The sequence below is a fragment of the Bufo bufo genome, chromosome 9, assembly GCF_905171765.1.
Source record: "Bufo bufo chromosome 9, aBufBuf1.1, whole genome shotgun sequence".
In the NCBI taxonomy this organism is placed as follows: domain Eukaryota; kingdom Metazoa; phylum Chordata; class Amphibia; order Anura; family Bufonidae; genus Bufo; species Bufo bufo.
This window is the reverse complement of record NC_053397.1, coordinates 173,471,491-173,496,283: the sequence shown is the minus strand read 5'-3', so window position 1 is coordinate 173,496,283 and position 24,793 is coordinate 173,471,491. Positions and strand designations below refer to the sequence as shown.

General features: G+C 45.4%; 1 protein-coding gene and 3 non-coding genes across 4 annotated transcripts; all 4 read right to left on the bottom strand.

Moving 5' to 3' along the window:
- Positions 1-1,774: 1,774 nt before the first annotated feature.
- Positions 1,775-24,682, bottom strand: GNL3 (G protein nucleolar 3). Its single transcript, XM_040407906.1, has 15 exons — positions 24,581-24,682; positions 22,585-22,643; positions 12,116-12,256; positions 11,768-11,884; positions 11,164-11,250; positions 9,987-10,119; positions 9,658-9,761; positions 8,576-8,699; positions 7,408-7,495; positions 6,950-7,124; positions 4,743-4,885; positions 4,244-4,374; positions 3,933-4,120; positions 3,549-3,579; positions 1,775-2,054 (listed from the first exon to the last, which is right to left on the bottom strand). The coding sequence occupies exons 1-15, from the start codon at positions 24,591-24,593 to the stop codon at positions 1,966-1,968; spliced, it is 1,623 nt and encodes a 540-aa protein (XP_040263840.1). The 5' UTR covers positions 24,594-24,682; the 3' UTR covers positions 1,775-1,965.
- Positions 6,763-6,836, bottom strand: LOC120979934. The gene has a single exon (XR_005774434.1). It is a non-coding gene; the product is annotated as a small nucleolar RNA SNORD19 (small nucleolar RNA).
- LOC120979935 lies at positions 7,568-7,641 on the bottom strand. Its single transcript, XR_005774435.1, has one exon. It is a non-coding gene; the product is annotated as a small nucleolar RNA SNORD19 (small nucleolar RNA).
- On the bottom strand, positions 9,858-9,932 carry LOC120979936. The gene has a single exon (XR_005774436.1). It is a non-coding gene; the product is annotated as a small nucleolar RNA SNORD19 (small nucleolar RNA).
- Positions 24,683-24,793: the final 111 nt, after the last annotated feature.

Here is a 24,793-nt window from a genome sequence, read left to right as displayed (position 1 = left end):
CCCATAAGAGCGTGTACAAAAATAAAAGTAGGTTAAGGTCACATACATCTCCAAATCCCACAAGCTGCAAGAAAAAGTAATGTTAATGAACATAGCATAGTCTCCCATCTCTTCCTCATTTCCCCCTTCTAGGTGAACAAGGACTGTACGTCTCAACATCTTATAATTACTATCATTAGTACATTTGGCAGTAATAACCTTCAATAAACCCTTCCCCACACAAGAAACATGAGTAGCATAACCAGATTTGTTAGTGAACCTGGGACCAATAGTGAGAACCTGGCCCAACAGCGCCTGGAGCAGCACATCATCCAACACAATACCGCTCTCAGGCACAGTGAGAAAGTGGGGAGCGTCCAAGGGCGTACGCTCTGCCCACGAATTGTCTCCAGCAACCGGCTAAAGACAGAAGAGAAATGTCAACAGCGGTGAATGGATAGTCCAGGGGACACCAAAAACTCCATCCAAGATCAAACATATCCAGCTGTCTCAGGTGTCAGTCGATGGGATCCTAAGGAGACGCTCATTTTGATCTAGCCACTTGACCGCAGCATCTGAATCTTCAAAGAACACAGCGGATCCAAACGCCACCACTCTGAGCCTGGCCGGGAACATCATGGAATACTGGACTTGCAAGTCCCTCAGCCTCCTTTTAATATCTACAAATCGAGCCCTTTTCTTCTGTACATCTGACGAATAGTCCGGGAACAGTGACACCTGTACCCCATTGATTTTCAAATCAGGGTGGGACCTTGCGGCCCTCAGTATAGTGTCTCTGTCGCGATAGTGCAGGATTTTAGCGAGTATTGGGCGTGGTGGACGCCCTGGTGGTAGGGGTCTGGTGGGGACCCAATGTGCCCGTTCAACCGCATAGAGTGCAGAAAGTCCTCTCACGGAATTTATCCGCAAACCACTTTTCAATGAATTCAGTAGGATCTGGGCCTTCTGACTTCTCTGGTATTCCCACCAGCCGAATATTATTGCGGCGAGAGCGGTTTTCAAGATCATCGGTTTTGGCATAAAGTGCCACTATGTCTTTAGACACGGTACGGCTCTCTTTCTGTAGGGTAGCAGTCCCATCTTCCAGGTCCGAGACCCTCCTCTCTACCTCCGAGGTGCGTTCAGCCACCTTATGTAGATCATGGCGAATAATGGAGATATCAGCCTTTAGGCTTCCAATATTTATATTCATGGATTTGAGGGTAACGTTACAGTTAGCAATAGCTGCCATCACATCCTTTAAGTTGGGCTCAGGAGTAGTGATCTCTGGCAGGCCTTCTTCAGTGCTGTATAGGCTATTGCCCGCCTCCCCCTCTTTCTGGCCGAGGGGCTGCTGTTCATCAGCACAGGGGCCTTCCTGCTCCCCTATGCCCTCATCTGATGGAGTCAGGGTGCCATCTCTTGCACCCCAGTCATGCCTAGGGGAATGTTGTGTTTTGTGAGCAAAGCGCTCCAGCCGCGCTGCAGCTCCCTGACTCACCGCCGACCGCAAGTCCGGCCAGTCCTCTTCATCGGCGCCATCTTGGGAGCGGCTCTCCTTCTCCTGTCGGCTCAGTGTTTTGCCTCTTTTCACCGGCATGATCTCTGAGCCGGATCGCTTGTAGAGTATGTCCCCTGCCTCTGAGTAGTTACAGCACGAATCGCCACCGCGGAAGGTGAAAAATACAGGATGCTTGCCGGAGCTGATGCGATGTGCGCCTTACTCCATGCGCCGCTAGGCTCCGCCCCCCCCCCCAATAGAATCATTTTAATAAATTAAACACACATCTTGGATACACTGAATATTTATTACATGGAGTAATCGCAGGCTTTGCATACACATCAATGAGCAGAGATTCACAGAATCCACATTACAGAATGTCATTCTATATACAGTGACCACTGTTGTCTTCCAACAGACTCAAACGTCTAATAGGAGTTTCCGCTTTATAACCACTCGCACACGACCAGAATCCTTTTGCTGTTTCAGTTAAAATCGGCGTTGAAGTCATAATCATCCTCTACTGCAGCGGGTTTATCAAAGCTGACCGCCTTTATGGATTTCTTTCTTGGTGCTGAAAAGTAAAAAAAAAAAGTCTAAATAAGAGATTCTTGGTGCCACTACACACGATATAGAAGGGAACAGACAACACAAGCCGTATTCTTCTCATAGCCAAAAAACATCAGACTAGAGAATCAACTCAACTTCTTCTCACACCAGTGCTGTGAAGGCTTACACGTGGCAGCGCCGTGTCCACTGTTCCTGTATGACTGCACACTGTCTACTGGAAAGCTGTAAGTTTGTCGGCAGAGGAAATCTTATTTTAAAGAGACGATTCAAAACTGCCGACTGTGCTAGGTAGGAGGTGTGGGGGGGGGGGGGGGGGGGGGGTGCGTCTGCATTGTGCTGCTTCACAGTCCAGTTTCAGGAGGAAATCAAAAAACACAGGGGATCTGCCAATCAAGAAGTGATCGTTACCTAGTTACCGTTCCAGTTTCCCAGCTGGGATCCGCTCACCCAGCTGCAGCAGTGATGTCACACCGACCACACACGACCACTACAGCCACCAAAGCAGACAGTGATTGGCTGCAGCAGTCCTGGCCGGAAGAACCAAAGTGGGATCTGCCATGTAAGTATAGATCACTTCTTTATAGCAGATGGATCCCCTGTATTGTCCAGTTTCCTTCTGAAACCAGACAATCCCTTTCAGCTCTCTATTACATGAAAATACTGAATCACAAATGGAGCTACATGTCCAAGAACACCATGTTTCCTTCTACCCTACATTACCCTCAGACAGGAGACCTCAATCCGTTTTAACAATTCAAGCGTAAAAATTAAAGCAACACTCCGATTCGAGAGAGGAAAAAAAGAAAAAGGGTCACAGTAGCTGGAGAATGAACAGAACACATACCTGATGCCTCTCTGGCTCCTTTTCTGTCATCCAAGATGGCTGCACCACTTCTCAGACTACCTGATGTACACTAATAGTCCAAGACGCTTCCTGCTTTGTCCAGCCCTGATCTTTGAAGTGGGAGCAGCAGTGTCTTGGACTAGTAAAAGCACAGTAGGCAGTTTGAGAAGCAGTGCAGCCATCTTGGATGATAGGAGTCCAGGAATTAATGGATCTGCAGCTGAAAAGGAGGGCACCGGGTAAGTGTTCTGTTCGTTCACCAGTTAAAGGGGTTGTCTATGTGACATAAGCTCCCCTCCCCTCATCTACCATGTATGAGTGGACCATTTCTAGCTCTGGTGGTCCACCTTGCATAGTGCAGGACAAGGACTGTTTGTTTACTGCCAGTGCCGTAACCAGCTTTTTCTCAGTATACTAGGTGGAGGCTTCCTCCTAGCAGTGATTTCATAAACATCCATGTTTTTTTCTTCTATATATAATGAAAAAACAAGTGGCATAGTTTTTTTTGTCTGCTTTTATACTGTTCACTTGTCACCTGCACTGCCTGCCAGTGGGCAGTCACCATGCAACTTGGCATAAATCACAAAAACAACAATTTACAGGATTATAAAGTCAGGAAAAACAGTGCCATATCTGAAGAGAAGGAGTACATACCGGGCTCTTCTACTGCCTCTGGGGTCTCGTTCTGTAAATCACAATAAGATATGTATTAAAATTTCATATGGAATGTGTGTTTTTTATTCAAGTTTAACACCATCTGCAAATTCACTGTATGCAACAATAAAAAACCTTAAAACTGGATGCTGTTTGTTACCCCATAGATCCCCTCCAGATTATAATGACCCTTTCTCCCTCCAGCTTTCATAAGGTGACCTCAAATTCTTATAGTGCTCCCTAGGCCCTACCACTATCCGCAACAAAACCAAAATTGGCGGACGAACATTTTGTGAAATACAAAAATAGTACATGGATGTACATATAGAGCAATCCATGCAAATTTTCTAACATACATCTATATCTCCCCCCCCTTAAACTTGCCTCATCAACTTCACCGATAGCCTCATCCTCTTCACCAATGGCCTCATCCTCTTCCATTTCATCCTCTTCACTCTCCACGTCAGTGGGTTCTTGGTCCTGCTCTTTGACTTCATTTTCGTCAACTATACCATTGGACATTTCGGAAAAATGAAAACCGATACTGCTGGAAAGCCCTGGGTTTTTAACACCTATGCAAAACAGAAAAAACGGCTCATCAGTACGCTCGGCAACTGGGCATTGGGTCAGAACCATCCTTCCATCATGTGTAACTTGGTTTTGTTTTACAACATTTGGATTAACAAAATATATACCTCTAATATTTCTTTTATTTTCACCATTGAGAAGTTTACGGTTAACAGCTTCCATCATGGCAGATGTCTGCTTGCAATCGATGTGAGATTTAAATGATGTAGGCGGCCGAGTGTAGTAAGGAAGTTTGGATCTAGGAATACACAAGTGTTTTAGCAAAACATACAATGAACAATTGTGAAGTATTCGCTCTTGATGAGTAAGGGCTCACGCACACGACCATATGTATTTTGCGATCCACGGTATTTTACGGAACAGCTGGCCCCTGATAGAACAGTACTATCCTTGTCTGTAATGCGGACAATAATAAATCATGTTCTATCTTTTTTGCGAAATGAAAATATGGACATATGGAAACAGAATGCACACGGAGTACCTTCAATTTTTTTTGCGGACCCATTGAAATGAATGGTTCAACATACGGTTCGCAAAAAAACGTAACGGACACGGAAAGAAAATACGTTCATGTGCATGAGCCCTAAGAATGTATTTTGGGCTTACCCGATCCAATCCCCCAAGAAGATTTTCGCAGCTGCCTCCAGGTCGGCCAAACCTTTTTTTTTCAAAAGTCCTCTTTTATGAGCAAATAAATCTAAGAATTCTAGGGGGCTTCTGTAGTCTGCAATATTGTACCGCAACATAACCTGCAAAAGCGCAAGAGAAAAATATTACATGTAAAAAATTCTGCAATGTCTCAATATATAGGGAAACGAATAATCATGAAATCAAATATGACTCAGTTATTGGTGATGGGCAAAAAAGTTAAACGTGTGCAATATTATATCAGAATAGTCTTCTTAAATGTAATATGTTCACATTGGATGTACCATAATAACCTTGTCTTGCTGCAGTGAGATACTGATTGTGTAAATGTGAATTTGCTGATCAGCTGTTTGAGGAGGCCACAGCACTCCATTGAGTTACGTGGCCTCTTCCTCATGTTCATCCGTCACTTGGCCTATTTGCAGCTTAGTCCCATTTAAGTGAATAGGCCTGGGATGCAATACAAAAACACAGCTGCTATACAATGTATGGCGCAGTGCTTAGAAAATTGCCAGGAGGCAGCAGCCTCTTCAAACAGCTGGTCGGCAGGGGAGCCAGGTGTCAGAACCCCACCTATCCTGAGGCTAGTACATGAACATTAAACTCCTGGAAAATCCCTTTAAACTTTTAATAGAATACTGCATGTAAAGTGTTCCCTTAGAAATCCTCTGAGCGTTACTAAGGAAATTCCAACTTCTGAATCTAAAACAGTAAGGTGCAGAGACAGGCATCTCAGCCTGCCTCCCTACATTTGTAATGTACCTTTAGAATGGTGGTAAAAAAAACCAGATTTTACAAGTTTCCCTGCATATTTTCCCTGTTGCCAGCACTGATCACTGGCAGCAGCACTCCCCTTACTTCCTAGGGTCCTTAGTTAAGTGCTGGAAAGATAAGAGGACTGCTGCTGCCAGCGATCAGCACTGACAGCTAGTGTTGAGCGCGAATATTTGAATCGCGAATATTACCACTTCGAGAATTCGCGAATATGTAGAATATAGTGCTATATATTCGTATTCGCAAATAGTGTTGAAAATTCTAATCGCGAATATGCTACATTGCCGATTTTCGAATATTCGCGAATTCGAATATTGCCTATGCCGCTCATCACTACTGACAGGAAATATACAGGAACACAGTACACTTGCCATCACCTCCACTCCTCTCCTTCCCAGCTGTGGAAAATCGGCAGCATATCTGACATGCATGGCTGCACCTTAAGGCTAGGGCTACACTGGTCGTTCGACACCTTTTGCAGTCAGGATTGCAGAGTAGGGTAATCCCATAGAAATGAATGGGATCACCGCGGCAGTCGCGAGAAATCCAGCCGTGTTGGATTTCTTGCAACCGCTGCGGCAATCCCTTTCATTGTTATGGGATCACTGCTACTCAGTAATCCTGGCTGCGACCAATGTCGCCCTAGACTTAATGCTGTCCGAGATTCAGGTGAACTTTGGGAAAACTCTAGGTTGGCCAAATACTTTAGTCAGCTGCCAGCGTAAAGAGAGCTACCTCTCCCCCATACATATGCACGCTTTACTGAGTGAGTATATGTTGTCAACAGGCTGAGGGGAATAGGCCACTGTCAGACATCGGGCAGTCTCTCCCTTGAGAATAAAATATCGGGCATTTTGAAATCCAATATACCTGACCCTTTTACCTAAAACACCTTGTGGGGGAGAGTTGGGACACCCCATACACAATAGATGGTTGGCTGGTCCCACTGAAATCAGCAGGTTAAGCCAACATACCAGGTACCACTTGGAACCGAACCGGAGTTCGGGAAATGTTTTTTTTTTTTTTACAGTACAAATTAATTTATGAAGTTATTACCTGAAGTCTCGCGAGACTTCGCAAAGCAATGACTTCAGCTCAGCTGAGCCAATACATTTTAATACTGGAACAAAGTTTTATGCGAATCAACTTCTCGCAAAGTTGATTCGCTCATCCCTAATACCAGATAATTCTAAGCACATCCTACAGGAAGGAGGAGATCAGAGTTGGATCTGACAGTCATCAGAAACATCAGACTGTTAGGAGTTCTCCTCATATCTCCATCTATATCTGGTAAAACACTCAGATGTAACAGTACCAGGATTATATTCACCAAAATTCATATATAATTCCTGTACTGGATAAACCTTTACCAGCCCAGGCTGACTGCATACCTGCTTTTTATCACAATGTTTTAAAATCTTAGTGAGGTTGCCCACGTGATCAACGTCGTCATTCTGAAAAGCGCTTCTCACGCAGAGAATCACAGGCGAGTTCTCAGGAGACACGACGAGGCTGGGACTGTCAATTATCCTGATTCGGTTGTCAATTTTCACCTCTTGCATTATCCTGAGGGAGGAATGAACCAGTGTGTAACATCAGCGTTCAAGTAAGAAAACGCAGGAAAATAAATAAAATAAATAAAAGATTCAGAGTTGGATTGATCGGACGCTCCATGGGAATGTCAGCTCCAGTTACACATCATGTATGAATGCATCTACCATAACCCAGTGGTCTCCAACCTGTGGCTCAAAGTTACTGTGAAACTACAACCCCCAGCATGCCAGAAGCTCTGGTTTCACAGCAGCTGCTGAGCTACTGGTTGGAGAACTCTCCCCTAGACTAATCTTACCTCGTTGTTCCTTTTGATGTCCCCACATTGCAGGCTTTATATTGCTTCAATGTGTTGATTAGACTGCTCTTCCCTGCATTTGCAAACCCTAAATAAAAAATAAAAAAAAAACTGAATGCCGATTTGGATAAATGACATAAATCCATGTCAAATCTACATTAATAAGATAGAGATCAGAGTTGGATCTGACGGTCATCAGAAACATCAGACTGTTAGGATTTGTCCTCATATCTCCACCTATTCAGGTGTCAATGTGCCACAATTTACAAACAACTGGCCAAAAAAAAAAAATTTGCTAAATGCCCCTCCATTCCAGCGACACTGCTCCAAACAGTCCCCACTGGACCAGGAGAGAGATCGTCCTGGTGATGAGACTGCTGCAGCCACGTGTGTAAGAGCGGCACCTCACTGCTGCGGCGATTAGAGGGCGTGTATACGGTTTTGTTCGTTTTTCTAATGCAAGCCATTTCTTTTTAAATTATGCATATAAACATATGTAACATCAGGAATACTGGTAATGCATATACAATTACTTGTGCACAGGCTGGCTGCAGGTCATTTTGCGGAACATATAAATTGCTCAGTGTATAGAGTCACCGCATGTTCAAATTGCATATTGAAGTCTACAGAGGCCACGTGGTATATGCTGAAGTCCTGCCACCAGCATGGTGGCTCAGTGGTCAGCGCTAGTGCCTTGCAGTGCTGGGTCAGTATCTGTATGGAGTTTGTATGTGCTGCCGTGTTTGTGTGGGTTTCCACCTGGAATTCGGTTTCCTTCCTCGTTATAAGGGTCCATTCACACGTCCGTTGTTTCTTTCCTGATCTGTTCCGTTTTTTGCGGAACAGATCTGGACCCATTCATTTTCAATGGGTCCTGAAACAAAAACGGACAGCTCAATGTCTGATTTTTTTTCAGGACCCATTGAAAATGAATGGGTCCAGATCTGTTCCGCAAAAAACGGAACAGATCAGGAAAGAAATAACAGACATGTGAATGGAGCCTAAAGACAGCAAGTGATGACCACGTCTGTAAAGCACTGCTGAATATGTAAGTAAATGAGATGAATAAATGTAAATCTAACATTGCAGCTCGATGTAACCCCACCAGCCTTTCACACTTCCCCAGTACAAGATTCAGTTCCAAGGACAGGACACCATGCATTCTTACCGATTAAGCCAACTTTAATAGGCTCACTTTGAGGGGGACACAAACTGTGAAGGACCTTCAGTAGGGAAACTGCTCTGTGGCACACCGTTCCTGTAGTCCCCTGAATACATTCAGGATTCTCTTTCTTTCCAGGCATGCAAAAAATAAATAAATAAGGAAATAGATATCAAATCTTTAAAAGTTTAAAAACTATTTCAGGTTATATGGAAAAAAAAAAGTGCTAATTTCAGAGTTGGATCTTGTGCTCATCAAAGAGTCAGAACAACAGCTCATCACACAGCACATACTCTGCGTATGACCTAACGCATGCTATTGTCGGGTGATGGGATAACCCCTTTAAAAATATCTACCCGTTCATATTTTTGAATAGTTCCATTAGTAGACTGACTCCTGAAAAATTCTAGTTTTTTTTACACTCATTTTATACATGATTATGTGTTGAGAGGGGTCCCCATCTCTTGGCCAGCTACCAACAGTTACTCCCTCTGGAGGACCTGCCCTGTCTGGCATTACTCAAGCAACCCACTGGACACTGTGTATGTTTAAAGGGGTTCTGCAGTTTGTTTAAACGGATTATCCTCTGGAAAGATCATCAGCATCTGATTGGCGGGGGTCCGACACACGGCTCTGTTCACTTGAATGGAGCTTAGTCCCGCCCAGGCCAGTTGATAATGGTCGTGACGTCACTGGACCAGCGATAAACAGCGAGAAGGCCGCGGCACCTCAAACAGCTGATCGGCGGGGTCCCCGGGTGTCAGACCCCCACCAATCAGATGCTGATGATGTATCCAGGAGGACAGATCATCAAATTAACACTTACTGCAAGGTTTCCTCAAAAATTACAGCTGATTGCTGGGGGACTTTTTGATCAGCTTGTTTTCTAGGGACCCTTCTAACAAGTAGGGATTTCACAAAGCTGAGAACCCCTTTAAGGTACCGAAACAGATGATTTGTTAGCGTTTGTGATTTTTCAGACCTTATGAACCCATGAAGCTTGTTGGTGCTACCAGTAAATCTCCAATACTTATTGGATGGCCTATACATAAACATATGTGTACAAGTCAGCTCCAGGACATACTTACCAGACTTTTTTCTTGCACTTGTGTTGAACACTTGAAGGCAATAGTTGGAAGTTGATTGCTTAAAAATTGCAGCCACTTTTCAACAATTTCTCTGGGCACTAGATCTAGAACAAGACCAATATTTTAATTAAAATGGCATTGAACGAATGGCAGGTAGCAACTCTGCTATCAGTGTGTGTGTGTGGCTGTTCTGTGCTGGCCAGACAGATGAGATCAGAGTTGGATCTGAAAGTCCTCACCATGAGATAGGACTTCAAGAATTGTCCTCATTTCTCCAATAGCACTGGTCTACCACATGAGGTCACAAACATCTAATGTATAAAATTTACCAATTTTGTTGAGCACAAGCAGGAGTTTTTTGTTCGGAGACTGGAGCACGGCTTGCTCTGCTTGCACACATCGGCTGCCCAGAGGATCTCTTGCATCCAACACTTCTAAGATGACATCAGCTGCCTCGATCACCTACAGAAAATATAGGTTAATGCTATGTGTGTACACCATTTACCTTGTCTGGCTGAATTCATGAGAGTCACTGGTTTCCAAGCAAAATGCTAGGTTCAGATAAGGGTTCAAATTCCAGTATAGGAATAGAATGCCGGCATACACCTGACTGATCTCATTCACTATAATGGGGTTTGTTGGGTCTCCAGCATGTATACCAGCATTCTGCAGTAAAAGATACTGCATGTCTCCACTTTTTGATGGAGGTACCTGTCGGAACCTCCACTATAAGCGTGTGAACCTAGTCTTATGGTGTATAACCGATATATGCTACACAAGACAGACTACTCATGGAGGTCAAACCTGTGGTAGCTGATCTAGCCACAGAATGACTATGCACAGTAACTGCCTATTAAAGTCAAGAGAAGATAAGGAAGCAGAGTGAGATGCCACCCACATTCTTTGGATTGGGGTCAGATGCCATCATTTTTTCTTTTGCACAAAGTGCATATTGTACTGATCATGACTTACAACCTGTATCATGGTCTTGCGGGGTCTTACAGCATCCAAAACAACCAGCTAAACCACTTAAAAAAAAATGCTAATTTTGTAGCATATTTTACTGTGGATTCTCCCTGCTACACTGAAAGGGGTGAAAATCCACAGAAGGAATTAACATGCTGTGAATTTAAATACCGTACTGCATGTCCGCCACCAAACTGATTTTTGTCTGCTATATGCGCATGAGACGTGTTAAAAATCTCATCCGCTTTTATGCCACTGTAATCCATTGAGTCAGCAAGGTCTGCTCGGAGATTATGTCCCGGCATGCATCCTGTGTGTGCTGCCATATAGTGCTTCGGGAAGCGACTGTATTTTCTGCTAGATACAATGCTTCCAGGGTACAAGGGGAGCCTCTTTACAGCAAGGGACATGGCAGCCAAAATCACGATCCTTTATGGATCCTATGTGATTTGCCCCTTGACAATTGAGTGGGTAAGGTAAGCAGCTGGCTCATTTTACACCCAAAGATAGGTTATTTCAATTGTAACTCATTATTCATACCTTGTTCACTTCTCTGCAGAGAGATTTGGTCAAGTTCTTAATGGATGGTTTCTTTGGTTTTGCCACAACCACCTTCTTCTTCTTCTCCTTGGAGAAAAATAAATCATGTTAAAAGGGGTTGTCAGGCTTCTGATATTGGTCATCTATTCTCAGGATAGGTCATCAATATCAGAACGGTAAAGGTCCGACTTCCGGCACCCCCGCCGATCAGCTGTTTGAAGAGAGCGCAGTGTTCCGGTCTCTTCCCTGTCTACTAGTCTGCCATCGGCAATGCCGACAGTAAGCAGGTGTAATTCATTCTCCCGTCACATTCACTTGAATTGGACGGGAGTGTAACAACTGCGCTCCTTCCCTTTCAAGTAAATTGGAAGAGGAGCTGTAATCACACCTGTTTCCATTCAGCCTCACAGGAGTGCTACAATCCCTTCAAACAGCTGATCGGCAGGGGTGAGACGAACCCCTCCGTCAATCTAATATTGATAACTTATCCTGAGGATCGGTCATCAGTATCGGAATCCGGACATTCTTTTTCATCTTAAAAATACAGTAAGACCCGGGTAAATAAAAAAAACAACTGTGCTAAAAGCAGATTGCACCCAGTTACCTCAGCTTTTTTCTTGACAGGTTTCTCTTTCTTGTCTTCCAGTGTTTTATTCAAATCTCTTCTTTTTGCAACTTCCTTCTGTCTTTCAAGTTTCTGTTGTTTCCTCAACTCTTCTCTCTTAAACAAAAGGGGTGCAGGTTATTTGGTGATGCACGGGACGTAAAGTCAAAACTGTCACAATGAGGTACAGTTAACGAGCGGCAGATCTTCTATGACTGTACCATCCATCAGAAATCCGGTGCCTGCTGCGGAAGCAACCCCGCTCAGATGAACCAAACAGATTTTCAGTCGAAGACATTTTTGCAACAAACCTTCTTTCACCAGACCAAGAAGAATAAAAAAACTAACCAATTGTTTTCTTTGCTCTGCCTCCCGCAAGATATCCTCCTTGAATGGGGCATCATTCGGAATGCGGAGATCTCTCTTTGGCTTTCTAGTTCCAACACCTTTCTTCGACTCCTTTTTGACTTTCCGTTTATGTTCTCTCACCTTATAAAAGAAAGTTCTCATAGTTAACATATGGAATGTCCATGAAAGTGTCTGTCACCAGTAACCCCCAAAACAATCCTTACACAAGAACACCAGTCCAGCAGAAACTTGTGATGGTTGGCCAGTCCTGCAAAACTTCATGTGTTCGTCCGACATTCATATAATATGTACAGACACCGTCATGGGTGTAATCTGATTGTTGCTATGGACAACTACCGTACTTCACTTTTTGTAAAGGTGTTCCACCGGAGAGGAGACAACTATTATACTGATGGTAGTTTGGTCGCTTGGATTCCACCCGTTCACAAAAACAGGGGTAAAGAGTCCCCTATTTGACAGGAGCAATGACCAAGCATCTGCACCCCCATTCCATTTAAAGTCTATGAGATTGCCAGAGATAGGCAAGTGCAGCACTCAGCTATATCTGGCAGTCCTATGGTTTGAATAGAGTGAGGTGTGCACTCATCAGTCACACGGCCTCAGCTTAAAGGGGTATTCCGGTTATTTCAAATTATCCCCTATCTACAGGATGGGGCCAACTATTAGACTGATTGGACCCCGGATGATCACGAGAATGGAGGCCCTGTATCCCTGGCAGCTTCTCTGAAATGAGCAGAGCGGCCAGTTGTACATGTGCGTGGCAGCTCCATTCATCTCTATGAGACTGACGCAGATACTCGAGCATTTGGGTATTCTGGTTATCCACAGGATAGAGGATAATTATTAGATTGTGGGGGTCCTACCACTGGGACCCCCACCGATCTAATAGTTATCCCCTATTCTGTGATATACAACTTTGCGCTTGGCAAGCTGTGAGGAGGCCGCGTCACTAACAGGAGAGCTTCAGCCTCAAACAGCTGGAGGTGGAGGTGCCGGGAGTCGGACCCCCGCCGATATATTGATCACCTATCCTGAGGATTAATTATCAGTATATAAATCCTGGAGCACCCTTTTCAGTGTTACTGCTGTGAAAAATCTGATTTACATTATTGGTCGCTATACAGTAAGCATGTATAAAATTCCTATATACTCCCTATATATTTCTCACACACAATATACACTATACTAGCTGATGGCCCGGCATTGCCCGGGTATTTATTTATTGCAATTTTATATTAAATAACAGTGACTTTCACAATGGCCGCCCCTTTAACGGTGACCGCTCCTTTTACAGCGACATTCACAATGGCCGCCCCTTTAACAGTGAACCCCACGGTGCCAGCCCCTTTAACAGTGAACCCCACAGCGCCCGTCTGTTTAATAGTGGCCCCTGCCCCCCCATGCATGTAGCAGTATAGTTATGCTGTCATACGTCATATGACTGAATATTTCAGAACCTGCAAACTGCTAAAACTTGTGATCAGTTGTTATGGAAACCTGGAGTAGGACCTGCAAGCTTCTATTGGCTGATAAGGGACATGTGACCGTGTGTATGGCAGTTTAAGGTTGGTAGGCTTGTATTCGCTAATGCAGGTCATTTTTTGGGAATATCTAAGGAACGGTACGTCCTAGAGAGCCGAGACCCCCACAAGATTTCTTTCCAGGCAGCAAGGGATGTGTATACCAAGTTTTGTTCAAATGGATGGTTGCGTTTTTGAGTTTTCATGGAACATAACACACACATACGTTATTACACACACTACATTTCACATACATGATATACACTATTTTACATACATGGTATACACTAATAGAGATATATACAGTACAGACCAAAAGTTTGGACACACCTCAAAGAGTTTTCTTTATTTTCATGACTATGAAAATTGTAGATTCACACTGAAGGCATCAAAACTATGAATTAACACATGTGGAATTATATACATAACAAACAAGTGTGAAACAACTGAAAATATGTCATATTCTTCAAAGTAGCCACCTTTTGCTTTGATTACTGCTTTGCACACTCTTGGCATTCTCTTGATGAGCTTCAAGAGGTAGTCCCCTGAAATGGTTTTCACTTCACAGGTGTGCCCTGTCAGGTTTAATAAGTGGGATTTCTTGCCTTATAAATGGGGTTGGGACCATCAGTTGCGTTGAGGAGAAGTCAGGTGGATACACAGCTTATAGTCCTACTGAATAGACTGTTAGAATTTGTATTATGGCAAGAAAAAAGCAGTTAAGTAAAGAAAAGACGAGTGGCCATCATTAATTTAAGAAATGAAGTCAGCCGAAAAATTGGGAAAACTTTGAAAGTAAGGGCTATTTGACCATGAAGGAGAGTGATTGGGTGCTGCGCCAGATGACCTGGCCTACACAGTCACCGGACCTGAACCCAATCAAGATGGTTTGGGGTGAGCTGGACCGCAGAGTGAAGGCAAAAGGGCCAACAAGTGCTAAGCATCTCTGGGAACTCCTTCAAGACTGTTGGAAGACCATTTCAGGGGACTACCTCTTGAAGCTCATCAAGAGAATGCCAAGAGTGTGCAAAGCAGTAATCAAAGCAAAAGGTGGCTACTTTGAAGAACCTAGAATATGACATATTTTCAGTTGTTTTACACTTGTTTGTTATGTATATAATTCCACATGTGTTAATTCATAGTTTTGATGCCTTCATAGTCATGAAAATAAAGAAAACTCTTTGAATGAGAAAGTGTGTCCAAACTTTTGGCCTGTACTGTATATATATATATATATATATATATATATATATATATATATATATAAAGCTGAGTGTATGTGTATGTCCGTTAAAGGAATCCGCACCGTCGCATTTACAATCACAACATTTAGCACACACGTATCACATCAGGTGTACGGGAAGGTTGTAGACCAGGTCTCAGCTCTCTAGGACATATCATTCCTGAGATATTCCCAAAAAATGCAAATGTGGCACATCACATGACCTACATTAGCCAACAGAAGCCTGCAGGTCTTTCACTTCATATCCCAACTGCCATGCATACGGTCACATGTCCCTCATCAGCCAATAGACGCTCGCAGGCCCTTAGGCTCCACATACACACAGTTTTACACCAGGTTTCCATAACAACCCATCCATTTTTCTTCGCTGCTGTAGGTCAGCTTTAAAGGGGCAGGACGCTGTGGATGACACTGTTAAGGGAGCAGAGTGCTGTGGAGGTCACAGTTCAGGGGCAGGTAGGGTGGGCATTCAGGCCACCCCCAAAAGACGGACTTAAAACCCCGCCCCTAGGTCACGCTAAGCCACGCACCTGATATGGTTAAGCCACACACCCTCCCACTCCGCAGCCGACGGGGATTGAAAAAATCAACTTCTGTCAGCTGCAAGAGCGGGAGGGAGGGCGACTTTCTTCCTGAAGCTCATGCTCAGACAGCAGTGCTGTTGTCTGAGAGTGAGCTGTTCAAAAGAACACTCGTGTCCGCCCAGGCCCTGCACCGGACGGAGGACAGGGAGTCTGAAAGCCGGACTGTCCAGCCTAAAACCGGACCTCTGGCCATCCTAGGGGCAGGCTGTTATGGAGGTCACAGTTAAGGGGGCGGTACACTATGGAGGTCAGTGTTAAGGGGCAGATTGCTGTAGAGGCCACTGTTAAGGGGACGGGTTGTTGTGGAAATCACTGTTAACCACTTCCCGCAACTGTAACGCCGAAAGGCGTCATTGCGGCGGCTCCCCCAGGCTACGCTAACGCCAATAGGCGTCATCTCGCGTGAGCCGAGATTTCCTGTGAACGCGCGCACACAGGCGCGCGCGCTCACAGGAACGGAAGGTAAGAGAGTTGATCTCCAGCCTGCCAGCGGCGATCGTTCGCTGGCAGGCTGGAGATGTGTTTTTTTTAACCCCTAACAGGTATATTAGACGCTGTTTTGATAACAGCGTCTAATATACCTGCTACCTGGTCCTCTGGTGGTCCCCTTTGTTTGGATCGACCACCAGAGGACACAGGTAGCTCAGTAAAGTAGCACCAAGCACCACTACACTACACTACACCCCCCCCCCCCCCCCCCCCCCGGTCACTTATTAACCCCTTATTAGCCCCTGATCACCCCTGATCACCCCATATAGACTCCCTGATCACCCCCCTGTCATTGATCACCCCCCTGTCATTGATCACCCCCCTGTAAAGCTCCATTCAGACGTCCGCATGATTTTTACGGATCCACTGATAGATGGATCGGATCCGCAAAACGCATCCGGACGTCTGAATGAAGCCTTACAGGGGCGTGATCAATGACTGTGGTGATCACCCCATATAGACTCCCTGATCACCCCCCTGTCATTGATTACCCCCCTGTCATTGATTACCCCCCTGTAAAGCTCCATTCAGACGTCCGCATGATTTTTACGGATCCACTGATAGATGGATCGGATCCGCAAAACGCATCCGGACGTCTGAATGAAGCCTTACAGGGGCATGATCAATGACTGTGGTGATCACCCCATATAGACTCCCTGATCACCCCCCTGTAAAGCTCCATTCAGATGTCCGCATGATTTTTACGGATGCACTGATAGATGGATCGGATCCGCAAAACGCATCCGGACGTCTGAATGAAGCCTTACAGGGGCGTGATCAATGACTGTGGTTATCACCCCATATAGACTCCCTGATCACCCCCCTGTCATTGATTACACCCCTGTCATTGATCACCCCCCTGTAAAGCTCCATTCAGATGTCCGCATGATTTTTACGGATCCACTGATAGATGGATGGGATCCGCAAAACGCATCCGGACGTCTGAATGAAGCCTTACAGGGGCGTGATCAATGACTGTGGTGATCACCCCATATAGACTCCCTGATCACCCCCCTGTCATTGATTACCCCCCCTGTCATTGATTACCCCCCTGTAAAGCTCCATTCAGACGTCCGCATGATTTTTACGGATCCACTGATAGATGGATCGGATCCGCAAAACGCATCCGGACGTCTGAATGAAGCCTTACAGGGGCATGATCAATGACTGTGGTGATCACCCCATATAGACTCCCTGATCACCCCCCTGTCATTGATTACCCCCCTGTAAAGCTCCATTCAGATGTCCGCATGATTTTTACGGATGCACTGATAGATGGATCGGATCCGCAAAACGCATACGGACGTCTGAATGAAGCCTTACACGGGCGTGATCAATGACTGTGGTTATCACCCCATATAGACTCCCTGATCACCCCCCTGTCATTGATTACCCCCCTGTAAAGCTCCATTCAGATGTCCGCATGATTTTTACGGATGCACTGATAGATGGATCGGATCCGCAAAACGCATACGGACGTCTGAATGAAGCCTTACACGGGCGTGATCAATGACTGTGGTTATCACCCCATATAGACTCCCTGATCACCCCCCTGTCATTGATCACCCCCCCCCCTGTCATTGATCACCCCTCTGTAAGGCTCCAGACATTTTTTTGGCCCAAGTTAGCGGAATTATTATTATTTTTTTCTTACAAAGTCTCATATTCCACTAACTTGTGTCAAAAAATAAAATCTCACATGAACTCACCATACCCCTCACGGAAACCAAATGCGTAAAATTTTTTAGACATTTATATTCCAGACTTCTTCTCACGCTTTAGGGCCCCTAGAATGCCAGGGCAGTATAAATACCCCACATGTGACCCCATTTCGGAAAGAAGACACCCCCAGGTATTCCGTGAGGGGCATATTGAGTCCATGAAAGATTTAAATTTTTGTCCCAAGTTAGCGGAACGGGAGACTTTGTGAGAAAAAAAATTAAAAATATCAATTTCCGCTAACTTGTGCCAAAAAAAAAAAAATTCTATGAACTCGCCATGCCCCTCATTGAATACCTTGGGGTGTCTTCTTTCCAAAATGGGGTCACATGTGGGGTATTTATACTGCCCTGGCATTCTAGGGGCCCCAAAGCATGAGAAGAAGTCTGGTATCCAAATGTCTAAAAATGCCCTCCTAAAAGGAATTTGGGCACCTTTGCGCATCTAGGCTGCAATAAAGTGTCACACATCTGGTATCGCCGTACTCAGGAGAAGTTGGGGAATGTGTTTTGGGGTGTCATTTTACATATACCCATGCTGGGTGAGAGAAATATCTTGGTCAAATGCCAACTTTGTATAAAAAAATGGTAAAAGTTGTCTTTTGCCAAGATATTTCTCTCACCCAGCATGGGTATATGTAAAATGACACCCCAAAACACATTCCCCAACTTCTCCTGAATACAGAGATACCACATGTGTGACACTTTTTTGCAGCCTAGGTGGGCAAAGGGGCCCATATTCCAAAGAGCACCTTTAGGATTTTACTGGTCATTTACCTACTTACCACACATTAGGGCCCCTGGAAAATGCCAGGGCAGTATAACTACCCCACAAGTGACCCCATTTTGGAAAGAAGACACCCCAAGGTATTCGCTGATGGGCATAGTGAGTTCATGGAAGTTTTTATTTTTTGTCACAAGTTAGTGGAAAATGCTGATTTTTTTTTTTTTTTTTTCATACAAAGTCTCATTTTCCACTAACTTGTGACAAAAAATAAAAAATTCTAGGAACTTGCCATGCCCCTCACGGAATACCTTGGGGTCTCTTCTTTCCAAAATGGGGTCACTTGTGGGGTAGTTATACTGCCCTGGCATTCTAGGGGCCCGAATGTGTGGTAAGGAGTTTGAAATCAAATTCTGTAAAAAATGACCTGTGAAATCCGAAAGGTGCTCTTTGGAATATGGGCCCCTTTGCCCACCTAGGCTGCAAAAAAGTGTCACACATCTGGTATTGCCGTACTCAGGAGAAGGTGGGGAATGTGTTTTGGGGTGTCATTTTACATATACCCATGCTGGGTGAGAGAAATATCTTGGCAAAAGACAACTTTTCCCATTTTTTTTATACAAAGTTGGCATTTGACCAAGATATTTATCTCACCCAGCATGGGTATATGTAAAATGACACCCCAAAACACATTCCTCAACTTCTCCTGAGTACGTAGATACCAGATGTGTGACACTTTTTTGCAGCCTAGGTGGGCAAAGGGGCCCATATTCCAAAGAGCACCTTTCGGATTTCACTGGTCATTTTTTACAGAATTTGATTTCAAACTCCTTACCACACATTTGGGCCCCTAGAATGCCAGGGCAGTATAACTACCCCACAAGTGACCCCATTTTGGAAAGAAGAGACCCCAAGGTATTTCGTGATGGGCATAGTGAGTTCATAGAAGTTTTTATTTTTTGTCACAAGTTAGTGGAATATGAGACTTTGTAGGAAAAAAAATAAAATAAAAAAAAAATCATCATTTTCCGCTAACTTGTGACAAAAAATAAAAAGTTCTATGAACTCACTATGCCCATCAGCGAATACCTTAGGGTGTGTACTTTCCGAAATGGGGTCATTTGTGGGGTGTTTGTACTGTCTGGCCATTGTAGAACCTCAGGAAACATGACAGGTGCTCAGAAAGTCAGAGCTGCTTCAAAAAGCGGAAATTCACATTTTTGTACCATAGTTTGTAAACGCTATAACTTTTACCCAAACCATTTTTTTTTTACCCAAACATTTTTTTTTTATCAAAGACATGTAGAACTATAAATTTAGAGCAAAATTTCTATATGGATCTCGTTTTTTTTGCAAAATTTTACAACTGAAAGTGAAAAATGTCATTTTTTTGCAAAAAAATCGTTAAATTTCGATTAATAACAAAAAAAGTAAAAATGTCAGCAGCAATGAAATACCACCAAATGAAAGCTCTATTAGTGAGAAGAAAAGGAGGTAAAATTCATTTGGGTGGTAAGTTGCATGACCAAGCAATAAACGGTGAAAGTAGTGTAGTGCCGATTTGTAAAAAAGGGCCTGGTCTTTAGGGGGGTATAAACCTGTGGTCCTTAAGTGGTTAAGGAGATGGGATACTGTGGAAATCACTAATAAAAGGGGCGGGCTGCTGTGGAGGTCACTTTTAAGGGGGCGGGATGCTGTGGAGGTCTCTGTTAAGGGGACAGGGAATTGTGGAGGTCACAGTTAAGGGGACGGTCCGCTATGGAGGTCAGTGTTAAGGGGTGGGGTGCTGTAGAGGTCACATTTTAAGGGAACAGAGCTCTGTAGGAGGTCACTGTTAAGAGGGCGGGTTATTGTGGAAATCACTGTTAAGACATGGTACTGTGGAGGTCACTAATAAAAGGGCAGCCGCTGTGGAGGTCACTGTTAGGCCGGCAACTGATATTGGAATGGCAGCGGGGCCCGGTGCAGTCACTGTATTCTATTACACCGGACCCCGCTCACTGTAGTAATCATATCGAACGTGTAGGCATGGGCGCTTTGTTCAACTATAGCAATTCTTTGCAGCAGTAGAGAAATCCACTGTAGTACTCACTTGAAACTCCCGTAGCAGGCCGGCCGGGCGGCAGCGTAACGTCACGCGCCTGCTCCATTCATAAAGTGGGAGTAGCAGGCGCGTGACATAGTGAGTGACGTTACGCTGCCGCCCGGCCGGCCTGCTACGGGAGTTTCAAGTGAGTACTACAGTGGATTTCTCTACTGCTGCAAAGAATTGCTATAGTTGAACAAAGCGCCCATGCCTACACGTTCGATATGATTACTACAGTGAGCGGGGTCCGGTGTAATAGAATACAGTGACTGCACCGGGCCCCGCTGCCATTCCAATATCAGTTGCCGGCCCCCAGGCCCTGTATTGGGGGTCATTCACTATTTACACAGGGACACTTATTGAGGGGAGGGATCTGTGGATGACACATATATAGCATAAGATGCTATATATGTGCCATCCACAGATCGCCTCCCCCCCGATAACAGTGCGTATCCACAGATCCCCTCCCCCCGATAACAGTGCGTATCCACAGATCCCCTCCCCCCGATAACAGTGCGTATCCACAGATCCCCTCCCCCCCATAACAGTGCGTATCTCCTCCCAGACCTGGACTAAAGCATCTGCCAACTCCTGGACAGTCTGTGGTGCAACGTGACATTGGTGGATAGAGCGAGACATGATGTCCCAGATGTGCTCAATTGGATTTAGGTCTGGGGAACGGGCGGGCCAGTCCATAGCATCAATGCCTTCGTCTTGCAGGAACTGCTGACACACTCCAGCCACATGAGGTCTAGCATTGTCTTGCATTAGGAGGAACCCAGGGCCAACCGCACCAACATATGGTCTCACAAGGGGTCTGAGGATCTCATCTCGGTACCTAATGGCAGTCAGGCTACCTCTGGCGAGCACATGGAGGGCTGTGCGGTCCTCCAAAGAAATGCCACCCCACACCATTACTGACCCAATGCCAAACCGGTCATGCTGGAGGATGTTGCAGGCAGCAGAACGTTCTCCACGGCGTCTCCAGACTCTGTCACGTCTGTCACATGTGCTCAGTGTGACCTGCTTTCATCTGTGAAGAGCACAGGGCGCCAGTGGCGAATTTGCCAATCTTGGTGTTCTCTGGCAAATGCCAAACGTCCTGCACGGTGTTGTAAGCACAATCCCCACCTGTGGACGTCGGACCCTCATAGAGTCTGTTTCTGACCGTTTGAGCAGACACATGCACATTTGTGGCCTGCTGGAGGTCATTTTGCAGGGTTCTGGCAGTGCTCCTCCTGTTCCTCCTTGCACAAAGGCGGAGGTAGCAGTCCTGCTGCTGGGTTGTTGCCCTCCTACGGCCTCCTCCACGTCTCCTGATGTACTGGCCTGTCTCCTGGTAGCGCCTCCATGCTCTGGACACTACGCTGACAGACACAGCAAACCTTTCTGCCACAGCTCGCATTGATGTGCCATCCTGGATAAGCTGCACTACCTGAGCCACTTGTGTGGGTTGTAGACTCAGTCTCATGCTACCACTAGAGTGAAAGCACCGCCAGCATTCAAAAGTGACCAAAACATCAGCCAGGAAGCATAGGAACTGAGAAGTGATCTGTGGTCACCACCTGCAGAACCACTTCTTTATTGGGGGTGTCTTGCTAATTGCCTATAATTTCCACCTGTTGTCTATCCCATTTGCACAACATCATGTGAAATTGATTGTCACTCAGTGTTGCTTCCTAAGTGGACAGTTTGATTTCACAGAAGTGTGATTGACTTGGAGTTACATTGTGTTGTTTAAGTGTTCCCTTTATTTTTTGGAGCAGTGTATATATATATATTCATACATACACACACAAACGCAGATATTATATTTCACATACAACACATCTGATGAGGAACACTTCTCTATACAGTGATGACAGCTCCCGAAAGAAGCACAATGAATCAAACTGCAGCCCCATCTCCATTCAGATGCTTCCGCTATAAATAGGGGCAGCCAAACAGTAGCTATTATTTTTTTAGGGCACAGTTTTGTTTTTCTGTATTTTACTATCATGGAATGCCATAAGGTATATTCCCAGACAACACCAGATCAGAAAACACTATGAAATTTCAGCCTTTATACACTTACATACGCTTACCTTTTTTTGGATTTTGAACCGTTTGCTGCATGACATGCGCTTACTCGCGCTCTTTAACTCTAAAACAGAACAAAAAAATTGAAAAGTTTATTCCTGACTTATACACAGCAACCAAAATAATAAAAAGAAACAATTCTGAATCTTTGAAGATGTTTACAGGACAGTGTCACAGATCTAGAGGATGAGGCACTTGACCACAGGCACATGTCCGAATACCAACCGGCAAAATGGCGAGATCGCTGTCAGATTAAAGGGTTTGTCTGTTCCTTTACTATTATTGATGACCTATCTGAGGGCACAGCCTCATTTCACGATTTCTCAAGCAGTTTTGGAAGCCAAAATCAAGAGTGGATGAACGAGAGATAAATTATGGACAGATACGACTTTTTGGAATTCACTCCTGGTTTTGGCCGCCGCAACTGCGCGAGGAAACCTGACTGTGTGGCCAGACCCTTAGGTTAGACCATCAATCTCAGATCAGTGGGGGTCTGAAACCAGGCACCTACACCAATCAGCTGTTTAAGCAGTAGTTCCGCCACTGCCAGAGTTACACAGCGCCATCCATTGTACAGTGGACGGAGCCGATTACTGCACCACTGAAGGGATTGGGAGCGATGCTGCAGTTTTAAGCTCTGTCAACTACTGGAGCTACTCTGAAACAGGTGGCGGTGTCAGAAGCCCATCGATCAGATATTAATGGCTAAGAGGCGTGATCATGTCAGATTATTGTTAAAGGGGCTCCCCGGGTTATACCATATATCTTTCGCCCTATAAGACACACCTAGGTTTAAAAGGAGGAAATTGTCATCAGACCTCAGCTCAGAGCCCCACTCAGACCCTCAATGGTAATAAGACCCCGGCGCCGCCCAGTGTAAGCTGAGGACCAGGAAGCGGGGAGTACAGAGCCCGGGAAGCGCTGCATTTACCGCTTTCCGGTCCTCCTGTACTAATGAGAACATAATGGGAGCGCTCATTACTATTCGCACTGGCATTTCTCCCCCCACACACACACACACACACACTTTGGTGAGAAAAAGTGCGTCTTTTAGGGTGAAAAATACAGTATAACTTGGGCAAACCCTGTGAATGGCCTAAGGTTAGTTTCACTGGATCCGGCATTGTCGGATGACGATGGAATGCCCGTCGGCCCCATTAAATATAATGGAGTCTGCACGATTCCCGGCACTGTCAGACGGAAGAGTGAAATTAGCCTAAATCATCAAATAAATGGATTATCACCCATTTTCCCCGTTTTTCAAGCGCTTCAACTTCCTGGCTGCAGCGGTGACATTCTGTGCACAGCCGGCAGTGACGATCAGAGGCTCAGCAAGTAGCAGAGGAGAAAACTGCGAGGTATATTCATTTGTTATGTCAGGCAGTTCACGGGGGTCGTCTGAGTTTTTATAAAACAAACATTTTTTAAAGGGGTTGGGCCAAGTTTTTAACTTATCCTCTATCCACAGGTTAACAAATAACCGGTTGGTGGGCGTCCAACCACTGGGCCCCCACTGATCCCAGGATTGGGCCCCGTTCCACTGATGTGATGACATGGCAGGTCGGACATATGTCCATTCTCTACATGTGCACCGCAGAGCCAACCTACCCCGGGGCCCCGTCCTCTGGATCAGAGGGGGTCTCAGTGGTCAGACCCCCAGCAATCAGGTATCCCCTATCCTGTGGATAGAATGTAACTACAAATCGTGTTGCCCACAAGCCAGTTATCCCCTCCCCATATGATGAAGCGGTGGAACCACTGCGCCCCCCGCAGATCACAGGTAGGACAGCCCCGTGAGTGGAGCCCTGGTCACACATGCGTGCTACGGCTGAGCGCCATTTCCATCATTCCCATAGAGATCAAACGGCGCAGTAGTGCAATCAATAGAGACAGCATGTAGGGGGCGCAGCCTTCTGTATCCCACCGAGATGATGCCCCTGCACTATTCCCCTCACACTGGGCGCCTTGCCCTCCCCTTATATACACGGGCCGCTCACTTACTGGGGCGCCTCATGGCTCCCGACTCGTCTCAGCAACACCACGTGTGGAAAGACCGAGCTCGCTCCCGACCACCAACGTCACATCCGGTCCATCCCCAGGGCCGCGCCGGGATGTCAGGCTCACGCGAGAGCACAGTTCTGGGCGGAGCCGGACATACAGCCTCCCCGCGTTACCATATGCGGCTGACATAGGCCATAACGCAGTACAAGTCTC